This window comes from Lepidochelys kempii, chromosome 4 (assembly GCF_965140265.1).
Source record: "Lepidochelys kempii isolate rLepKem1 chromosome 4, rLepKem1.hap2, whole genome shotgun sequence".
Taxonomy (NCBI): domain Eukaryota; kingdom Metazoa; phylum Chordata; order Testudines; family Cheloniidae; genus Lepidochelys; species Lepidochelys kempii.
The window spans coordinates 27,324,299-27,347,477 of NC_133259.1; the positions used below are offsets into that span (position 1 = coordinate 27,324,299).

General features: G+C 39.1%; 1 protein-coding gene across 3 annotated transcripts in view; it reads right to left on the reverse strand.

Annotated features, from left to right (window-relative positions):
• Nucleotides 1–1,902: 1,902 nt before the first annotated feature.
• Nucleotides 1,903–23,179, reverse strand: part of PPP3CA (protein phosphatase 3 catalytic subunit alpha) — a 334,427-nt gene continuing 313,150 nt past the window's right edge. For 2 of the 3 annotated variants that reach the window (XM_073340794.1, XM_073340796.1), the window contains 4 exons: nt 16,784–16,868; nt 9,533–9,630; nt 6,766–6,795; nt 1,903–3,624 (listed from right to left, as the gene is read on the reverse strand). In XM_073340794.1, the coding sequence (XP_073196895.1) occupies nt 3,428–3,624; nt 6,766–6,795; nt 9,533–9,630; nt 16,784–16,868 (410 nt within the window). In that variant the 3' untranslated portion in view covers nt 1,903–3,427. The remainder of the gene's footprint in view (nt 3,625–6,765; nt 6,796–9,532; nt 9,631–16,783; nt 16,869–23,179) is intronic. The other variant, XM_073340795.1, reaches the window with a different exon arrangement.

Below are 23,179 nucleotides of genomic sequence, written 5' to 3' on the forward strand. Positions count from 1 at the left end.
TGAATGGCATTTTTAGCCTCTTGGACATGTTTGCAGGTGGCATATACTAGAGTAACTCTCAGACTGCTCTAACCTGGTGCGGAGGGAATCAATACTGCACAGAGCAGAAGCTATCTTTGTGTGAGCCTGCGCACGTCCTGAGACTACACTCTATGCTTTGCTTTATGCCACATCCATTAATTTTTGTCTGCTTTTGATAAATAGCAAGAATTTAAAACACCTCCTAACGGAGAAGTGCGGGGTTTTTGAAATAAACCTTCACTACTCTACAGTTCTTTGTTTCCCTGTACTTTCATTGCCAGTTAGATAAGACTTGTAAACTCACTGACTGATCGGGGCATTGGCTGTTGAGACTGAGCTCACTGATAAGGTCCACAGTCTGGTAAATAAGCATGACTGGTCAGGCCAAAGAGCTATATTGCCATTTCATGCAAACTTTCATAACATTTTTTTGTAAAGACCATTTGATGATATTATTCTTTAGAACAGATGGATAACTACCCTCTGTTCCCATCTTCTTTGAAGGACTTATTTTTTCTTATCGTGATCTGCGAAAACCAATTATAGATTTATATTATTCTTTTTACCTTCTTATCACTGAGTCCTGGATATCATGGAACAGCTGTGATTTTATCCTATGTTTTATTCTGCCAAATCAATAGGAAACATGGTGAATAGGGAAAAGACACTCATTAACACAGGTGTTTTAGTGTTAAGTGAGACACCAAATCAATGGTTAATAATGGCACCTCAAAGGAGAACCAATGCAATACTGATGACCATTGCTGTCGTGAGCATTTCCTGCTCGAATAAGAGCACAAGAGACTCGGAAGTAGAGGAAAGACAAAGGACACAAAAAGGAGTAAGAAGCCAGACAGAAGGTGTTAAATTTCATGTTTGAACAAAATGAAGGCTTTAAATCTTAGCATCTCGAAGAGTTCTTAAGTGTCATTAGAAATTACGCTATTTCAGCTAAGTGCAGAATAGAACTGACTAGGAACATGTCCAAGATTTGTCTGTTCCACTTGTTCATTTCTAATATGAGAGAGATGCTCTTCACCACCTGCAATTATATCTTCACGATTTACAAGCCAGAACAAAAAACCAAAACCAAAACCAAGAATTTAGGATTTCAACTGGATTTTTTAAAAATAATCAGAACAGAAGAAGAGTATCTTCATGTTCTACTTCAGGGTTAAGTCCATAAACTTTCTGTCAATGTGAATTTCTATTCAGAAATCCAAAAAAGAAGTATTGCTTTGCTTCAACACAGAAGGCTTTGGAGGCCTATGGCCACAGAGTGTAATCAGAACGTCCAGCCTGGATACAGCGCAGAAATACACTATCCGTTGCTGCAAGCTAAATCTGCAATTAGGGTGACCAGATAGCAAGTGTGAAAAATTGGGATGGCGGTAATAGGAGCCTATATAAGAAAAAGACCCAAAAATCAGGACTGTCCCTATAAAATTGGGATATCTGGTTAATCTACCTGCAATGATGTTAGCTAGAAAGAGGAAAGTGTATGGGAAATATAAGACACTAGAAAGAGCAGTGAAATAGGGCACACAGTAAGCTTTTCACATTGTTTGTCAAAATAGTTGCAGTACATGGTACACAGTGTAGGAGAAAAACAACTCGGCTTGGAATTTGGGGAAAAACAGAAATAATGGCCGTTTTCAGCTCTTTATTACAGTTGAAACATCCAAGAACTCTGAAACAACTTGGTAATAAATTATTTTGTCTTTAGTAAAAAGATGACCTTTCACTAGAAGTTTCAAGCCATCCTGTGGCATTTATCTCCTAAATGGATGTCTTTTCTTCTGTATGAAAAAAAGGAAATAATGAGAACAAGGTGTGTGTAGGAGCATGCATTCTTGAGAGATTCAGCCAGAGAGAGAAAAGCACCTTAAATTCATGCACATTTTTATTGAGTAGTAATATAAAATGCTTTTTTCATCATTACAAGTGCATGCTTTGATTGCCAACATTTCAGAAGTCAAATTACAAAGGCAAGGCTGTAGGCTGTAGTGAATTACTTGGGCACTTATACAATTGTTAAAAAATATCAATGGACTGTTTTGTTTTTCTTTTTTAAAATGAACCAGTTGTAACCCGTAACTGATATACAAAGGGAAAAAAGTGAAAAAATTACACATTTTGTGGCACATGACAGAACATAACTAAATGACTAAACCATTATGACATTAACAGTTATCATGCATTTAGAGTTTCACATGTAACTACAAACTTATTTAAATTTCACAAGGTTTGCTAAACATGCTAACCATCTATATGTGCACTGACAAGCTTATGTTAAAAACTTTTTAAGAATACTTTCCCCCTTAGATTTTTCAAAGCTCTTTTTGATTACAAAATTTCAAAGGCATTAAGCATTTTTTTTTTTAGAGAATATAAAGTACGCCAGTATACATACATTTCCAGTATAAGTCAGACCACTAAGCGCATTACAGTCCCATACAGGCCTATACAGCCAATTTTTTTCTTAAAAAACATGCATAGGCAGATTTTTACAGAATATAGATGCTTTTCACTGCACTTAATATGGTGTCTTGTTCACTATACTTAAAAATGCACCACTCATAAATATTTAAATTCAGCAAGCCACAACCAAGACTTGATTTACGAAAAACTGCCCCCCCAAAAACAAACAACCCCCCCTAAATATAAACAGCAAAAAAAAAAAAAGATAAATGGTAGCATTATTCCAGTTTTTTTTAAGTTGAAGAAAAAGATACTTGCTGCCAAATTAGTAAGATAAGTGTTATATTTAAAGAAGGGCATTGAAGCACACTAAAGAAACCTGAGGTAAGCATAATCTGTACAAAATTAAACTGTCTTTTTTTTTTTTTCCTTTTTTGGCATTTTTAACAAATTTGCAACATTCTGTTTTTATATTTTTAAAGACTGCCTAATTTATTTTATAGCCATTGTCTGACAAGAGTAGCAAAACATTATCAATAAATAGTCCTTATTTAGTTTGTACATCATTTTGTTAAAAATGTTTTGATGTCATCCATATTTAGTGCTGCAACTGTAAACGTACAATAGTTAGTAAGAAATTAGACAAAGTTTTCATGTCCAGTAACATAATAAAAGGCCTTTCAGTAACATATCTAGAAGTTCCCAATGCAGTAGGAAAACATGTTCAATTCCCCTAACTTTGCAATATATACCAGCATTAGCTTTCATATTTCTATAAGCATTTTAAAGGCATATCCAAAGGAGGTGTTTAGCCCCCACCCCCCACCCACCAAAATAAAGTTTACTATCTCTTCTTAGATGATATTGTAAACTGACTCCAACATCTGGCTCCCAGAGCAAGTAAGCTATTATCAGAGGCAAGAACATCCAACCGTTGATGTGCAGCAATCCCATCATGCCCTGCAGCTAAAAAAACAGGAAGTGGTCACTGAATATTACTGCTATTACTGCCATTGCTGTCAGTGCCATTAGTCTCTGAGGAGATTGCCTTGTTGATGGAGTTAAGGTTGGCATCAGATGGCATGGCATCTCTGCGAGGAGGCATCCTCTCATTAATTCGATCTAAGCCTTTGGCTTCTTCAAAACTAGTGATCTTATGCTGTGGTGAGAATCCTTTGATAGCTAAATAAAGGATTATTAAAAAAAAGAAGGAAGTTAGCAAAGTCAAACTGTTGGTATTTTATCAATTTATCAACAGTCAGTAACTGAGAAATTCCCTCATTGTGATGAACAAAATGACAAAATCTGATAGCACAATAGACTTCTTACCGTATTTGGAAAAAACTGAAAAATTAACAACCAATGTCTCTCGCAAACCAAATGTCTTTCAACAAGATTAAATTCTAATATCTTTTTGTCCACTTGAGTTTGGCTTAAAATATTATGAAGCTGACATAAAGCTACAATTTGTAATTATGAGCAGTGCTCAAGGCAAAATGACTATCTATCTATACTTCGTTGTAATAAATTAAAGCCTTAAACCTTGTGTCCAACCTTAGCATCCTTACTCTGGCAAACTTTCAAGGACTTATTTTTGGAGTAAGGACTGAATAAAGACTTACATACTGTGCCAATCAGAAATCATGTATGGCACAGAGTGATCAATTTGATGGATACACATTAAAGATATCAAACAGGGATAGTCCTATAATCCTTTTGGAATGCCTTACAATTTTTTAATCACGGATCAACTGCTCATGTGTTACTCAAGAGCAGTAACTTTCCCTGTCATCTCCTGGGTCCTAGAAAGTAATTTGGTTAAACTGGAGTAATTCAGTATGACATGGACTAAAAATATCATTCTTCTGGCATATTTGTTCCTCTTAACTTTGAAAATATATCAGCATAGGACCCAATAACTGAATTAAAAAAGTCAATGAATCTGTCCTTCAGCAATGACAATTTCATTGATCTCAGCAGGTGTCCACAGATTAGGCAAAACTATCTGTAGAATCTGATACAACTATTTTATTACAGGACTTATTTTTGAAGAGACATCTATTTAAAACAGAAGAAAAAAAGGCACTGTAGGCAAAGAGTTGTTGACAGCCATTAATATAACTTTTTGTAGCCTTCCGTGCATTTTTCTCGTCTATTCAAAATCAAATCAATTTACCGTATTTCCAGAACGTTGGTTGCGTTTTTGTTATACTTCTACCTTAACATGCCACATAGCAGAGATGGTGTATTAGTACCAGGAACACGCAAACTTGCTGGGACAACAAGGTAAAGGAGTTTGAGAGATAAACATTTCCCCTCCCAATCTGACCCAACAGAACCACACCCTACCAAAAAGAAAAGTTTCTGTAAATTCAGCATCTTCTCCCAACTCTGAAGTGGCTAGCACTTTTCTTCTTAGTATCTCTTACAAAAAAGTCCCTGGTACCAACATACCACTCACTGAATTTTGTGGGGAGCGTGAAAAGCAGCTGTCATGCGTAAATTTTGCCAACCATTCCTGTGCAAAGGTGTGCACTAATTTGTTCCTCAGGATTAATTTCTTTAACCAATTTAATGGATGTTTCATATTTCAAGTAAACTTTGATGTGCATGGGTTTTTTTGCATATACTATTTTAACATATACTAATTTAACATAATGGTGATTACTCAATTGAAGGGGGAGGAGAAGTGGAAAGAGGGCAAGGCCCACAGCAAAGCTTCTTCTTTAATTCCACCCCTAAAATAAAGATGTCTAATGAACACCAATGCCAAACCCTTAAAGAAAGTTTAACAGACGGTGGCTGTGTTAAGCTGGAAATCTTGTCTCCTCTTCTGCAGGCTGACCCTTCAAGGTTCTCAGCCCATTGGAAGTTGTGGGTGCTGATCGTCTCACAGGATCAGGCCCCAGTGAACAACTACAGTGATGCTTATAAGGGGAAATAACCTTTTATCTGGCATTTGTTTGCTTTATTTAGTAAAAATATGTATGGTTATAGTGGCTAACCAGTGATAATGGCAAATGAAGGAATAACTTGAAGAATGAATATTCCTGGAATGGGGCTTGTATTCAATCAGTTTTATTTCAAGCAGACATATTATAAACCTGAGTGCTGAAGAATGTGCTCTGCTGTAGTTGCTGGTCAGACAACAAGTATTAGCAGTTGACACTGAGAGTTTACTAAACACGACACATAGTCACAGAAATCACAGAAAACAGCCAAACTGTCAACGAGAATGCACACTGCAGATTAGAATTTGCCAATAGGAATAGATAATTCCAACATAAATAGCAGCTCACTCACTGCTATTTAGAAAGCAGTTGTATTTTCTCTTACTTATTTTGTTCTACAATTGTGTTCACTGCTTTATACAGATCAAAAAAATTCAAATGGCCAAAAAAGGCACTTTTATCATCATACCAAATGACCATGACAACGAGATTTTTTTTTGCTAAAAAGTCAACTATTTTTAGGGGGGCAAGAACAAAATACAACTGAAAAGAATTTTGTTTTAAAGGGGAACTTTGAAATTCTTCTTCCAAAACTTTACATTACTGATTGCATACTGTGTATACTTATTTAAATATAAAGTTAGATCTTAACAGTATGGTTAATAAAATTGCATGTGGATTAAATTAAAAGGATCATCAATAAAAGCACCAAAGTTTGCAATACTAAGCATTCATAAATCTTCTGAGGCAGCCAGTCTCTTTAGATCTGTAGCTTAGATGGTGCTGGTGCTAATGGTTGCTCTAATATAAATACCCAGCACATTAACTGATACTACTAGAAGAAACGGACATCTTGCAGACAAATGTCTCATGTTTTACTTTTTAGAGAGACATAAAAAACATGTTGAACTGTAACAAAGAACCATTCAAAATTACTTCTTTACTAGTGACTTCAGCCCCACCACCCCCAACCATGTTTATAAAGTTGCCTGTTTTCTTCTTTATCAATGATAGCTGAAAATGATTTGAGGCAGAGAAATGATTCAGCCCTAAGAATACAGCTTATGAGTTATGTGTCAAAGAGCATTTACTAACTGCTGCCATGTCCCTTTCTCTTTCAGCTAAAAGTCCCCTTGTCACGCTACTCAGTACTTAGTTTAATGTACACAAATTAGAACATCATTGTACCTTTAAGAAAAAAACAACACAACAAAAAGACTTTCCCCTTTAAAGCAAGTATACTTTGGTTAATACCGAGCCACAATTGTTAGCCCAACACCCACACAATCTGTACAAGCTACAGCAAAATGAATACACCCAGCAGAGCCCTTATCTGTTGCAGCAACAACAGAAAGGGGACTGGCCAATTTACCTTCATCAGCCTCAATAGCCTCAACAGTCGCTGAAGGGAAGAAAGGGGGTAGCAAAACGAATGAGAAAAATGAGCAGAGGATTTTAACTCTAAGAACAAGTCAGTGAATAGCAAAGGAGCTAATAACTAATGTTACTGTAAGTGCTGGATTTCGGCACAGAAGACAACACAGAAATGCTATACAAGGAACAGAATAGGTCTAGTTTGCAGGCTGGTTTGAGCGGTAGAAAATGTTTTGGGAAGCTGAAGGATTCACAAATTAAACTTTAAGAAAAAAAACAAAATTTGACAAATTTTCTTTTAACTCAAAGAAGCTGACAAAAATTGTCATTGTGCATCTGACCTACACAGTGTGCTGTAAAACTACTGCAGCATTTACCAAAAAATGTGTCAAAAAGGGCAGGAGGGAAGTGGCATAAAGCCAGCAGAAGAAATTCACACCATTTATTATCTCAGTTTGGAGAACACTAGTTGCTATTAGTACTGCACAGGACTGAAATGTCATTTAAGAGAAAAGGGCAAAATTTACAACTGGTAATATAAACATTTGTTCTCTTTCCTGACTTAAAAAACCAAAAGAAGACGACAGAGGGTTAATACAAACTGTGTCTCTTTTACTTGCAAGTTAGCTCAGTATCAATGCATGTCCCAGCTCTATCTGCATACCTCCCTCATTACACAATCATCTTTGAAATCCAAGCATTTTTAACATTTTAAATCAGATGGTATTTAACACACGGAAGGGATAAATATGAGATTTAAAGCTGCTGGTAGCAAAAATATAACAGCTTGGTCAGAAACTTTTATGGTTAGGAGGTTGCTGCTCTGTAACGTACACCATTGTTGATCAATTTTTTAAAAAAATATCCCTATTCAAAATAACTAGTCAGTTTGAATTTGTTCTTACAGCCAGAGACTCCGAAGCTGAAGGGGTCAGGAAATGAAATCGAACTTAATGATGGCACAGTCAAGATATTTATTAAGAAATTTTGATAAAAAACCTACTACTTCAGAAAACAGATTAAGAGTCAAAGCTTTTAGCTTTTCCCCTTTTCTTCAACTTGAGATGATTTTTTTAAATAAAAAAATAAGTTTTTTGTAGTTATGTTAAATATAGATTGAGATCAATGCTAAAAGACGTATATTGTCGTCCTGTTGCATGGAGAAGTCACCCATGGGAATCCACACACACAACAGTGAGCCTATATCTTGCAGGCTAAAAAGTAAGAGGATGGTAAATCAAGGGACTTGAAAAATAGAAACAAAAATGAAACAAAAAACTAAAAGAAATATAATGACTGTGGTTAGAAATTAAGATGACTAACTGGATCCAAAGTAGCACTAACATCTTAGAAATAAATAATGACTACTGAAATGTATACTTCCACAGAACTTATGGGTCAAATTTTCTGTTAATACGTATAGTACTATGAAAATGTGCTAACAAACTATGTAGATATCAGAATAGTTGGTGAATGGTGTACTCTGTGTTAACTAATGTAATGGGTTGTGTATAGGAATGTTTTACTAAGCCAGAATGCTGCAGTATGAGGGGATTTTCCTTTTAGTCATTTTAACTAGAACTTTTTGGCATCATTCTAAGTGAGTTTGGTTCCTAATTTTTTGACTAGATGACAATAACGTTTTCCTTGGACCAAATTCTCTGACAAGTCTAAAGAAATGATAATGAGAAGAGTCTGGATAAATACCATAATTCTACCGAAACACTGAGATGGGCATTCTGGTGAATCATATTGCAGCATTTTCAAAGCAGATCATTACTCTCTGTGTAACACACAAGTCACATCCTCCTCCCCTCCTCCCACCCCCAAACAAACAAACAAAAAAAAAACCACACCACAGAATACCTGAATCTTCTAGGTAAGAGAAAAGAGACAGTAAAGGGAAAAATACAAAGAGAAAGAATACTCCAGGAAGGAAACAGGAAAATAAGAGGCTGAGACTGTGTTAAAAATATAAAGTGAATTTCCATTTCTCACATGTATTGACAACAGAACTATACTATAGAAATATAAAACATTCTTGGGTGCCTGGCATATATTGAACGATAAACAAAAAAAAGAGAGCATATAGTAATACAGTATTAAACACGCTTTTGCAACTCCAAATTCCAAGAGGAATATTACATCAAATGTATCCCTGCTACATACTTACAATATCCCTGTAACATGTCTTTCTACAAAATTGGAAAGAAAAAGTGTATTGTGCTTGCATACATAGCGACCAGAGTATTAATAAATACCTTACTTCAGATTCATGCAGATTGTGAAATTGCTTTCTTTTATGTATCTCTTACATCATCATTTAGAATCGTCAGAAGATAAATTCCAATTCTAGAACTATTTTTGTTGGTGATTCTCAATGAGGAAGGAGAAGATAGCAGACAGAATACAGTTTGATTGTCATTATTTATGCTGAATCTGCAGTACTGGGAATAGCAAAAGAGTTTGTATAGTCTCTATTTTTTTCCTATGAACTGGGTGGAATAGAAAGTACTTTATAGGTAATGCTGATTTATTATGTTTGTAAAGATTATTTTCTGATTTCTCTCTCTGAAAATCAGTGGGACATAATAAGACTTGAAAAGTGGCCTTATAAGAACTACTCACACATGAGCAAGTATTACAAACCATCTGTTTTATTTTGTACTTTAATTTTTTCCTTTGGAAGATTGTGATTATTTTTCCTTGGCTTCTGCAGTTCAGTCTATTGTTTTATACATGGAATGGCACACAAACATGCTTACCACTTTGCAGAGTTTGCTTCCCTCCAGAGAGTACACCACTGGGCAGCATTCCTGTTGGAGTCAAACCTTTCAGTGTCAGCACGCTCTCACTCTCTTCTCTGTAGAGAGGAAAAATAAAATCAGTAATTTTTCTTTTCTAGGATTGGAACACAAACGGTTGGACTGAGGAAAATACATTCAACAATACGAGTTGCATCCTCATCTTAGTGCCGTTTTAATGTTCAGGCTGTCTTTGCCCCTGTGCAAAGGGCCTGCATGAGGAACCACTGAAGTCTCACTTATGCCTTACTTGAGGTTTCAAGTTGCCCAGGTCCTCTGCACAGAAGTGAGTTCCCCAATACACAGTACTGGATATGGGCTGTTATTCAGCTAATAATGTAACTTGGGCCTGTAGAAGTAAGTATGCAAATATATACAGACACTGTAATGTTGCTGTAAACCAGGGGTGGCCCCACTGGCTCTTTTAAAGTTCAAGTTCGGCTCGTGGAGTGCCCCCCCCTTCTCCACCTACCTGACCCAGGTGGGAGGGGCATGCAGAGGGGAGCTTCAGCACTGTGGGGCATGCCTGTTGGGGCTCAGGGCTTCAGCAGATGCAACACCGAAGCCCTGAGCCTTGGTAGGTGCCTCCCGCAGGGCAGAAACCCCAAGCCCCAGCAGGCAAATCCCGGCTCTGTAACTTCTGAAGTTCATCTGATGTGGCTTGGAGGGTCAGTACGTCTGCTCTAAGCCATCAACATGGGAGCAGTGGGACCAGAGGAGTAATAGCATTTGTTAGTAACACATTTAACCCATTCCTATGCCACATTCTCCCAAATCAGGGTTTTGTTTTTTTTAAAAAAAACAAACACCATCTAGACTAGTAGCCATGTACATAATTAGCTGATTGTCAATCATTATAAGGTACCCAGCAATAAGCAAAAGCATTAAGTTGACAGGAAGTTTGAGTCTTAACTTCACTACTGCTACTGTGAAAATGACAGTAAATTAGCTTAGTTCATGCCCCCAAGGAAAATCATTTTAGGAAATTTGAGGAGTAAGTTTTGCAGGTTTCCAAATATAGAAGTGTAAAATGTATCCTTTTGAATGCACGAGGAACAGCATAAGGAAGAACAACTCATCACAATGACTGAACAGCTTGAAAAGAATCTCAATATTGCTTTAAAGAAGTATAATGTTGTTTGCGTTGATACTTGCTTTTCAGCAAAAACTGAAAACTGCCCCAATTTCTTTAAGAGAAGCAAATGTTATTGTATTTTTCTTTGAAATGTGAAATTATGTTAATCTGATGGAAGCCAAAATGCACACACACAAATGCAGAATTTGGCCCCAAGTACACTAGATGGTAATGTATTTTTCTCCACTAACGCCAAGAGCTGTCAAGTTAAGTATTGTTTTTGTTTAGTAATAATGCAGGGCCCACAGATTTCTGTATTTAAGAGCTTATCTCTTTCCCCTGCAGCATATAAATGTTAGATTCTATTTACAGCCTGAAGATTATGCAGATTGTTTTCATGATTTAAGAACGCAAGTCAGATTCTCTCTTCCTCTATACTCCAATCAGGCCCCAAGCAAAGGTCTGAATGTCAAGCAGAATTAACACTGCATTTCTATCACATTGGAGGGTATTAAAACATCAAGCAAGGTTGAGAGCCCTCAGTTGATAATAGATTTCTGAGAGTAAATTCATAACCTGCATTTTGAATGGTCACTTCACCTAATTTGTGATTGATCTTGGAAAATGATTCCAATATTTCTTACGGATTTACCGTTACAGGGTATTTGTAAACGGTATTTTTCTGAAATTTCTGTTTTGTTAAATTAAGAATAAATTCAGTATTTCCCAAGCACTTACTGTAACACAGTATATTTTTTTAATTAATATATATATATATATATATATATATATATTTTTGCTCGCCCTGAATTTCAGCATAGCCTTCTTCTCCCTTTTCTTTTGCTGCTCAGGTATTTTATTTCCACCATAAAAATATGATCTCAAAAATATAGTTCACTTGAAATTATTTATGTGGTACGATCATGAAGCACCGATGTCTGCAGAAATGGTGTCACTTGTGGCATTATGTGATGTATCCGAAACCTACCTTTGTATGATGACTTTTTCTTAGGGAAATTAGCAAAAGAGTGAAATGCCATTTTATCCCCTGATTTTGAGGTGTTAATAGCCAATGGATCTTATACATTATGAGCTTTATGTATGTGGAAAGCAGCTTTCTCTCCAAGTTATGTCAAAATGGCCATGTGTCAACTCACTTTCACGGTGTATACCTAAGGAGGTTATGGCTATTCTGGCTCAGAAGCTGATGATCTGGACGTGTTCATACTGTGAGTGAAGTGCAGTAGTATATGATTTTCTGGATGTCTAAAAAAGGCTTTTTTGGGAACTAGCTAAAAATAGTTTTTAGAGACAGCAGAGGCTTAAATAAGTAGAAGTGAACATCCCTATGCAAAAGACACCAGAAATCGGGGGTGGTTCCAGGTCCTAGTCTGACTTCTACCAACCCATGTCCACAAAAGTGTGGCAAATCTGAGTCAAATAGGGAAATATGGTCTAGAAGAAATTACTATAAAATGAGTACACAATTGGTTGAAAAACCATATTCAAAGAATAGTTATCAATGGTTTGCTGTCTAACCCGGGACAATACATCTAGTGGAGTTCCACAGGGGACTGTCCCGGGTCCAGTACAATTCAATATTTTTCATTAATGACTTGGCTAATGGAGTGAAGAGTCTGCTTATAAAATCTGTGGATGACATCAAGCTGGAAGGGATTGCAAGCACTTTAGAGGACAGAATTAGAATTCAAAATGACCTGGATAAATTGGAGAATTGGTCTGAAAACAACAAGATTAAATTAAATAAAGACAAGTGCAATGTAGTACACTTCGGAAGGAAAAAAAATCAAATGTGTAACTACAAAACGGGAAATAACTGGGTAGGTGGTAGTACTACAGAAAATGATCTTGGGGTTTACATTGGATCACAAATTGAATACCAGTCAACAATGTGATGCACCTGCAAAAAAAGGGTAATATCATTTTGAGGTGTGTTAACTGGAGAGTCATATGTAGGATGTGGGAAGTAATTATTCCACACTTCTCGGCACAAGTGAGGCCCCAGGTGGAGTGCTCTGTCCAGTTCTTGGCGCCATACTTTAGGAAAGACGGGGACAAACTGGACAGAGTCCAAATGAGAGCAACAAAAATTATAAAAGGTTCAGAAAACAATCTATGAAGAAAAGATAAAAGAATGGGTATGTTCAGTCTTGGGAAAAGAAGACTGAGTGGGGACCTCATAACAGACTTCAAATGTGTAAAGGATTGTTATAAAGAGGATAATGATCAATTGCTCTCCATGTCCATTGACGGTAGGACAACAAGTAATCAGCTTAATCTGCAGCAACTGAGATTTAGGTTAGATATTAGGAAAAACTTTCTAACTATAAGGATAGTTAAGTATTGCAATAAGTTACCAAGGGAGGTTGTGGAATACCCAGCATTGTCTAACCTTTTTCTTAAAATCCTTCAAACACCTGTCAAGGATGTCCCTGCCTCAGCTTGGAGGGAAGGTTCAGATGATGTTTTCAGACCCCTTCCAGCCCTACATTTCTAGGATTCTATTCATACGGATTTCAGAATAGCAGCCACGTTATTCTGTATTCACAAAAAGAAAAGGAGGACTTGTGGCACCTTAGAGACGAACAAATTTATTTGAGCATAAGCTTTCGTGAGCTACAGCTCACTTCATCGGATGCATCTGATGAAGTGAGCTGTAGCTCATGAAAGCTTATGCTCAAATAAATTTGTTCGTCTCTAAGGTGCCACAAGTCCTCCTTTTCTTTTTGCGAATACAGACAAATTGACTTCCATATGCCGTTTATTGTGACTGGGTTATCCTAACAAGACCTTAAAACACAAGGTTGTTGTAGTGTTCAGGGCTAGATTCACAGAAGGATCTAGGTGCCTAACTGCCACTTGAGATGCCTAAATCCCAGAATCAAGCCCTACTGATATTCACACAAGCCTTCTCAACTACTATGAAACTCTGTAGGCACCTAAACTCACTGGCTGCCGAAATTTTTCTAGTGCAAGATCCCTAGGTGCCTATGTTTCTGCCTGTGCACAGGCATGCTGCAGCCTCACTTTAGGCATCCAGATGCGTAAACCCCAGTGTGATTCATGGACTGGGGAAATAGGGGCATTCCTCTGCCTGACTTGCCTGTGGGGCCTGATCCGGTAAGTGTGCTCTCAGTTTGCTTACTGGATCCGGCCCCTGCAGGTGAGCTCACCCAAAAATGGCTGGTAGAAGGAAGTAGAGGGATTAAGAGGACATTCCTCGTAACATTTTAGCCCAGTGGTTAGGGTACTCACCTGGGATGCAAGACACCTTCGGTTCAAATCCCTTCTCCGACTGAAGGGGAGAAGGTAGTTGAACAGGGATCTGCCACCTCTCAGGTGGAGTGCCCTAATCACTGCTCTATAGGGTATTCTGATATCTCGAGCTGCTCCACTGTAAATAAATAATGAAAGAGTGGTTGGGGGTGGGGGAAGAGCGCACACATGTATAAGCATGAGAACTCACCTGGGAGGTGGGAGACCAGGACCCAGTTGCTCTTGCTCCAATGACTTTTTAAATTATTTATCAGCAGTGGAACAGCTTCAACGGGAGAGTCTGAGGAAGCCCCAAATCAGAATACCCCATAGCCCAGTGGTTTGGGCTGCTCCAGTATCTTCACCCCCTCAGCTGCAGCGGGGAAGCTTGAACTGCGGGGGGTCTCCCATATCCCAAGTGAGTACTCTAACCTCAGGGCTAAAGGTTATGAGGGAAATCATCATTGTCCTCCTCCCCTTCCCCCTCGGCCAAGAGTCCCAAGCAGAAGGAGGCACCTCCCTGCAGCTGACTTAGGCACCTATCTCCCTGAGAGGGGCTGGGCTTAGGACACAGGGAGCTGCCTAGCATGCTGGTTTTTGTGGTATTCTGAAAGACATACCTCTCCCTAACCACTGTATAGGGAGCCTAAGCACCTATCTCAAGTTTTGTGGATTACAGTGGTTTTCTACGTGCCTAAAAACGTTAGCTGAGAACCTAGCCCTCAGTGCTTAAGGTGCTTAACAACAGATCTGCTTTATGATGACTCTGGTTCCAATTGGCTGTGGATAACAGGAGGTTCATAGCACCCCACCCAGATTCTCTGTCTAGAAAGCTCAGCCCTTAAAGGCATAGTCCTCAACACCAAAGTTGTGTCTGCTATTTATGGATATTAAAGGTCCAGTCCTGCAAAGCACTGAATTGCTCCTGCAAGGAGCTGAGTGCCATCAACATTCACTAACTTCAGCATGCTCAACAGCCTGAAGGATCAGGTACCACGATTTCCCATCCTTCTGTACCATTATGCAGTGTGCTGTGATCTTCCGGAGATACAGAAATGCAACCATCTCTGAGGCAGAAGGCAGTAGTAATGAAGGTTGGTCCTGCTTTGAGCAGGAGTTTGGAATTGATGACCTCCTGAGGTCTCTTCCAACCCTAATCTTCTACGATTCTGTGAAATCTCTTGCGGATATACTTCTTTTAAAGTAATTTGGAATCTTTGTGATGAAAGCTGTTGTACACATAAGGCCAGGATTTTCAAGGGTGCTTCAAATTTTGCCCTAATTGAAATACAGTATTTAAAAGGGGGCTGGTTTTCAGAAAGTGTTGAAACTGTGGAAGTCAGACGTCTTTAAGGGGTCAGATTAGGTGCACAAGAATTGAACCACCTCTAACTGAGCACCACTAGTTACTCTTGAAGTCTGTGCCATACAGTATAAATTGTTAGTGTATTATTAAATACCAAATAAATCAGATGAGCATCTAATATCAAACTCTTTTGTAGGTTTTAGTCTAGACTTTTATTTAGCCTGTTCCATGTTAAAAGATGCTCAGAAACACTGGCTGCCACAGAGTCTACTCTTGGAGGTTAAAGAAGTCCTTTATCTCTGGCCTGCTAAACGCAGGGTTGTGAGTTCAATCCTTGAGGGGGGCATTTAGGGATCTGGGGCAAAAATTGGGGATTGGTCCTGCTTTGAGCAGGGGGTTGGACTAGATGACCTCCTGAGGTCCCTTCCAACCCTGATATTCTATGATCTCAATACGCTATTTAAGACCCTGATTCTGAAGTCTGCAACATGTGGACCATCAGCTGTGCCCACACTGCTCACTCATTGGAAATTGCAGGTGTCAGGCCACAATCAAGTGACTCCAGTGGACTTCATCTGTAATCTTGAGCGTAGCCTTCAAATAATGTTTGTATGTTTTTTTGCCAATCATACCCCTTTTACTTGAACAAAAAAATCACATCAAATGACATTAAGAAACACACTTGAAAAAACTTAAACATTTTGCATTAATTGCAGTAGCTGTGAAAGGATTGCAGAAGAGCAACATTAAATTGCATGAGGGGAAATTCGTTCTGCTGAGAGGGAAAAAAGTGAGTTTTCCAGAAAGAGCTGTAAGAATAGCCCTGTACAGGATTCAGAGTAGCAGCTGTGTTAGTCTGTATCTGCAAAAAGAACAGGAGGACTTGTGGCACCACGAAACCTTACGCTCAAATAAATGTGTTAGTCTCTAAGGTGCCACAAGTCCTCCTGTTCTTTTTACTGTACAGTATGTTTTCTATTCTACTTAGAAACGTCAGCTAGAAAGTTCTCAACATTAGGCAGCAATTAGTTCCCCCTGCTCATGTGTTATTGGAGCAGTGGAGATCAAGGGTAACAAGTTGCTATTGTTTGTGTTCATTTCCTGGAGTTTTAGTTAAATGAACCTGATGCTTTCATCCTTAATCATATTCACAGTAGCAGCGACTGAAATGGGTGACAAAGTGTGACAGCGGGCTTCCTCTTTAATGAGACACGGGTTATGCCTCGCATGCTCTCTCCGCATTGAACTCTCATAGCCGAGCGGCTAACAGAGTGAACTGTGCACTTGCAGAGAAAGGTTCTTACTAAAAAACTCTGGATTTTGAGGATTTTCCTTTTAAAGCAACTTTTTTCTTTTTAAAGGGAAGTTTACCAGAAGTGCTGCGGAAGGGACTTAGTATTTCAGAATATTAGCAATTGACTGTTCACTGATAATGCTGTGTAGCACTTTGCCAAAGGGCTCGATGCATCTTGTTTGACTGGCATGCTGTAGCATCAAAAAGTTACCACTTGAGCAACGATACAGTGTTCTGGCAATTTAAACAAAGAAGTTCTACCTTAGGACAGAGAACACTCTGGCCATCTTTCCTATTGCTCGGATCTTGTTCCTAATAACCTCCTTTCGAGCTGCAGCTGTTGCTCCTATGTAAAAAAACAAACAAACATTAAAATAAATGGAAGTAACTTATAAGCACTATATCACCACTTTGTATTTTGAACACAAGTCTTTTACAAATCTGATGCGTCACTGTATACTGATAGTAATTGGCTCTATCTTACCACAGTTTGCCCAACTGAAGAGCCATCTCTGTAAGGGAAGTTTAAAATCCTGATTTTGGTAATTTACCATTGAAAACATTTCCATCACTTCTGGACATTCCAGGCATCATATTATAAGTCCCCTGAGAAATGCATGTGATTATTTTCCTGCTACCTATGAAAGCAGCTTGGTTCTCACCCCTGTAAATTAATTTTGTGCTTCAAAAGTTGGGAACCTCACCAAATCATGGTAAAAACAAGGTGCTGAAAAACGAGTCAATCAAGGTGCTAAAAACAGCATTGAATTAACAACAGTATCTGCACCCTGAATTATCTTCAAGGTTTTATTTAGAAACAGTTAACAAATATGACACACCTGAAATGTAATTCTTAATCTTGCCACTTCAAATGAAAATAATAGACAATTCGTAATTATGGCTTAGCTTCATTAGACATAGCAAAATATATCATACAATATTAGGCATATAGCACATATTTCAATTTGTGGCATCTGTCCCTGGGATAAAGTCCTTTCCTTTGCTTTTGGCCATCTATAACTCATTCACTCTCTATTCTCTTTCCTTCCTTGCTAGATCATCTAATATGCTGCTACAGAATATTTTTTGGTACTCCAAATCCTGTTGCCAAAACCTATATGCTCTCACAATACCAGGAAGTACTAAGACGGAGCAGTCTCATTCCATTGTTACATATTACAGCATATTACACTAAGGGCTTGTCTACACAAACAGTCCACTGCAAGCTGAGATGGAACGGATGATTTCCTCTATAAGCACACTTTACGAACAGACAAGACAAGAGGGATACAGGTTGAGCCTTTTGGGGCCTACTGATGAAGAATGGGGGAAGGGAAGCCTGTCTGCATTCATTGCCCTTCTCCTTCCCCACCCCTCCAAAGTTGCACCCACATTCTGAAGTAGTTACTGAGGGGAGCAGACCAGCTGCTTACACCTGAAGGCATGTTGGAGGGGAAGGAGAAGGTCACCAAGCCACGACACCACACGAGGTGCAGGAAGGAAGGTCTGAGTGTGCAGACGCGTTCAGGTCTCATGTAAGTGTGCTGGCAGCACCACTACTACAGCTCAGGTTGAAATGAGTTTGCCGTTTAACAGCAGATTTCTCTACGTGCTCTCACATCCATGTATGTACTGAGATTGCCTGGAAAATAGCTGTTCCTCACTAGGGCCAGGTTAGGCTTAGTAGTACAAGTTAGGGGTAATTTGACCAAGGGGACCCTGAGATACAGTGCCCCTAAAAAAAAAAAAAGACAGTATAATTTCCCGTTTGCTGCTGCTGCTGCAGCTTTTCTTTTCTTTTTTTTTTTTGCGTTCCTCACACCTGTGGTTCGAAGTACGGCACTGGTCCACATCACCCGATGCCATCCTATTAGCTCTGACCTCCACTAGCATCCAGTGTCACATCGAGGAAGCCATCTTTTAGAAGTGAATAGGGGTTAAAGATAGTTCTAGAAACTGACACGAGCCTGGGCGATGTGCTACACCGAATGATTTGTGAACGCTCTGCAGGACTGCTGCTCCGAGGTGGACAAATGTGTGCAGAGGGGCCCTCATGTCAGAGTCACTTGGTGGCTGAAGGCAACGTGCTGTAGTCGCAGACCCCAAGCAGTACTCAAAGAATATGTATTTGAGTCCTGCCGTGGCAGAGTTCTGAGAATATCTGCTGGGCACATTACTACTTTTTGCCTGTCTTTTGCTTTGGGTTATGATCTGTTAAAGAGCTTCTTTGGAAGTTTTGCCCCAAGAACACTGTCAGGGTTCCCTCCCCACTTTGAACTCCAGGGTACAGATATGGGGACCTGCATGAAAGACCCCCAAAGCTTATTTCTACCAGCTTAGTTTAAAACTTTCCCAAGTCACAAATCTCTATTTGTCCTTGTACTGAGGTATGTTGCTACCACCAAGTGATTTGACAAAGAATCAGGGAAAGGACCACTTGGAGTTCCTATTTTCACAAAATATCCCCCCAAGTCTACACCCCCTTTCCTGGGGAGGCTTGAAAAATAAACCAGGTGAGCACAAACCAGACCCTTGGGTTTGTAGGACACTAAAAACCCAATCAGATTTTTAAAAAACAGAACTTTATTGTAAAGAAAAAAAAAGTAAAAGAAACACCTCCGTAAAATCAGGATGGAAGGTAATTTTACAGGACAATCAGATTTAAAACAGAGGATTTCCCTCTAGGCAAAACTTAAAAGAACAAAAACCAGGGATAAACCTCCTTCTAGCATAGGGAAAATTCACAAGCTAAAACAAAAGATAAACTAACGCATTTCCTTCCTTTACTTCCAATTCTAATGGAGTTGGATTGCTTACTTCCTTGATTTCTGTCTGGTAAGCACTCAGAACAGACAGACCAAAACCTCTTCCCCCCATCCCCAGATTTGAAAGTATCTTGTCCCCTTATTGGTCCTTTTGGTCAGGTGCCAACCAGGTTACCTGAGCTTCTTAACCCTTTACAGGTAAAAGGATTTTGTGCCTCTAGCCAGGAGGGATTTTATAGTACTGTATACAGGAAGGTTGTTACCCTTTCCTTTATATTTATGACAACAGCGCTTTCTCCTTACGAGTCAATATTTTAAAGTGCTTTGAAATCGACATACATACCAATGTTGTTTTGATAATTATGGTATCGCCACCAGGCCAGGGTTAGTGTTAGTGGTGCATCTTTGGGGTCATTTAATCAAGTGGTCCCTGAGAAACAGCCCCCTCCACCAAGTAGCTGATTTTAATATTTAAATTGCTCTAAAATCCCCATACATAGAGAGATTGTCTTGAAAACTCGTATGTAGCAACAGGAATTAATGTAGCTATTGTAGTGCAAATTGAGAGTCATTTGATGAACGGGTTCCAGAAATGCAGCCATTTGCCTCCTCTTCACTCCCCCCTCCCATGAGCTCTTCATAATTTTCAAAGTGCTCTAAAATCTACATGCAGAGGTATATTGCCTTAAAATTGACATGCCACAGTCAAGGCTGGAAGAGAGCTTCCGATACAAATTTGGGGTTATTTGATCAAAAGGTTCCCAAGACAAAGCCTCCAAAGAATGAACTTCTTTTGGTTTTCAAAGTACTTTAAAATCCATGCACACAACAAGGGGACAGGTATGCTATATGATTCAAATTTGGTGTCGTTTGGTTAAGGAGTTCCTCAACTACAACTGCACTCAAAATATCTGATATTAATATTCTAATTGCTCTGAAATCCACATGCTTAGGGAGCTGGTCTTAAAATTAATATTTCACACCAGAGGCTTGTGTAGATTTTTGAAGATGGGGGAAGAGAGCATGCATTGAGATGAATGGGGCAATTCACAACTATGTTGCAGTGGGTTGTGTAAATTCCTGTCCCCCTACAGTAGCCCATGAAGTAGATTAAGAAGTGTGGGGCTACCATCCTGTCTTCCCTGGTATCTCCACCTGGCCAATGTGCTCTATAGCCCTTTGGTTACCACTTTCCCTCCCCCACCCATGACCCCTCCAGCTCCAGTAGGGGCATGGCAGAGCCAGGAGGACAGAACTAATAGCTGAGTGGTGGTGAGGTGTTCCCAGGAAGAGCTTCTCCCTTATGTCCCCCACATACAGATGCCACTCAGTTATGTCCCCCTCACCACCACTACTTCCTCAAAAGACAAGGGAAATTCACTGCCCCAAAACATCATTAAAACAGAGGTTGACCGCCAATGCCATGTACTGTTCCAGAAGCTGAGTGCACCTATATTAAAACTCTGATGACCTCATGAAGCAGTTAAGGTAAAACAAACTTAAACCTCCAAAATGGGGAAATACAGGATTAAGGCAATGTTTCCTACATCACCACACCCACACCGCATTCTGCCCCCTTTCAGCAATGCCCCAATGAGTCCCTAGGGAAGATCATATAACTGTAACCTTCCCAAATATTTGGAGGACAGTGTAAAATATACACAGGCATAATGTGGGGGAAAACTCTCAGACCTTGTCTTGATGAGGATAAAGATCAACCTATTTTCAACCACTTTGCCTGATCCAATCAAACCACCAAAGACTTGCCTGATGCTAGCACCTGTTCATCTTTGTCTCAGGGATTGCCTTTGGGACATCATCTTTGGATAGCCCTGACTGAGCCTTTGGCACAGTGTCATGTGTACCACCAGACAGCTAGAACTCCTCAGGCCAATTGCTCAGCAGAGGGAAGATAGGGTGCATGGCACTGTGTGAATATCATTGTAAAAGTAGGGTTCTGCTGAGCACTGACAATACGTAAGAGAGCGCAAAAGTGGGGTGAAACACTTGTAGTCCCATGTCATCTTGACATACCTAGCAGAACATCAGTTTCTGGAGGTGACTGTGGTAGCCACTCTAATAGCCTTAAAATGTCAGATATTTTTATGACTCTTTTAGTCATTGTTAGATTTTAGACCCAAGAGGGGCCATTGCGATCATCTACTTTGGCTTCCTGCATATCACCACCCAGAAAAATGGATCCTCAGCTGCACCTTTTCTCAGAACTCTGGCAACCTGCTGCAACTTATCTCTGGATCAATCCAGCTACAGCTAACACAGCAAGCAGCAGTAGGAAAGCATGGAGAGGAATAATGTTGTTGGACACAACACAATAACACAGCACAACACAGAAAATGGCAGGTTTTGTCTCAGTGTTCCTAATCAGTATTGCTGATTGCAGAGGGCAGAGTTAAGGTTGCGTGGCAGTAGCTGTGTGGTCCCATGGGACATTATCTTATCTCTATATTTCCAGATTTTGAGAGGCTTATGCACAGATGCATTTGACTTTCTGGAACGACATGAGCCAATGCAGTCAACCTTAATGCTAAATTAATTAGTGATATTTATGGAAGTCTTGCACGCTGAATTAGTTACAATTCAGCATTACCACAAAGGACAAATACTGTATGCACTTCCAAGGAAAATAACCACTTGAGTCAGGCAAACAAAATTACGGTATCTTAAAAAAATTACCTCCAGTTTATAAAAGTCCCACATTATAAAAAAGTACCAGCTCTTCAAATGATCATCATCATATTAGGAGTTCACTTCTACAGAGCTCTGAGTTAAAGAAAAATTGAACTTGCTGAATGTCCGAGAAACAACAGACAACTTCTATGTGAACTGAAGTCTCAGCTGTCCAAGCTCCAAATGCAAAAAGAAAAATATTCCATAAAATTAAATGCTGTTCTTTCAAGTCCCAGAATTCAAGAGGAAAATTAAATGAAAATTCCTATTTACAATTCACATTAAATTAATTAAATACCTATCAATACTTTAACCACCCACCTATTTTCTTCACAGATGCCAGAACAGTGGTGGTGAGAGGAGGAAATAATGCAATTAGGTGGGAAAAGGCAAACAGATACAGAGAACTTCTTGCAGTCACTTTTGTAAATGAGTAAAGTGCTCAGATACCATGGCGATGGGTGTGATAGATGGAAACCCAGCAAAACGCAATGCACCCCTAGCCTCTAACATGTATCTTGTTTCTCTAGAGTTTGAGCATATACAGTGACTATAGCTAAAAGCATTCATGGTGAAATCCTGGCATCACTGAAGCCAGTGAGAAAACTCCCATTAAGGCCAGGATTTCACACTCTCCTCTGTGTCGTTATAAGTATCCTATGGAGAACTGGAGAATTTTGATAAAACTACACAGAAGATTTGCTGAGCTCTTGACAGAGCCTGCAGGGAGATAATTCTCCCAATTTGTGGTTTTCCACACATTTCAGTTGATGGCAATGCAGTTGTTATACAACCCAGCTCAGTTACCTATCTTGTTTAATAAGCTACTGCCAATTTTTCAGTTGCAGCTAAACTCAGGATGGACTAAAAGCACCACTGAAAACACAGAAAGTTTTATAAGGTGGTGTTCACTAGTATTAACAAGATGTCTAGGTGGCAGGACTGTTATTTAGATGTGTTAGAAATTGTGACAAGAGTCTACAATTTTTTCCCGTACTTGTGCTAATCTCTTTTATTTTCCGTGCTCCTATGGACAATAGCTCAACGCTTTCAGAACCAGAAATAAGACCAACTCTTTCATCCTTCATTAAAGAAAATTACATGACCTCAAGAACTGTACTATGTAGTAACATAGACAAACTCAGTGTGATTGACACAGCAACATGTCATGCAGTAGGTGGAAATTAACCTTTTACCCAGATAC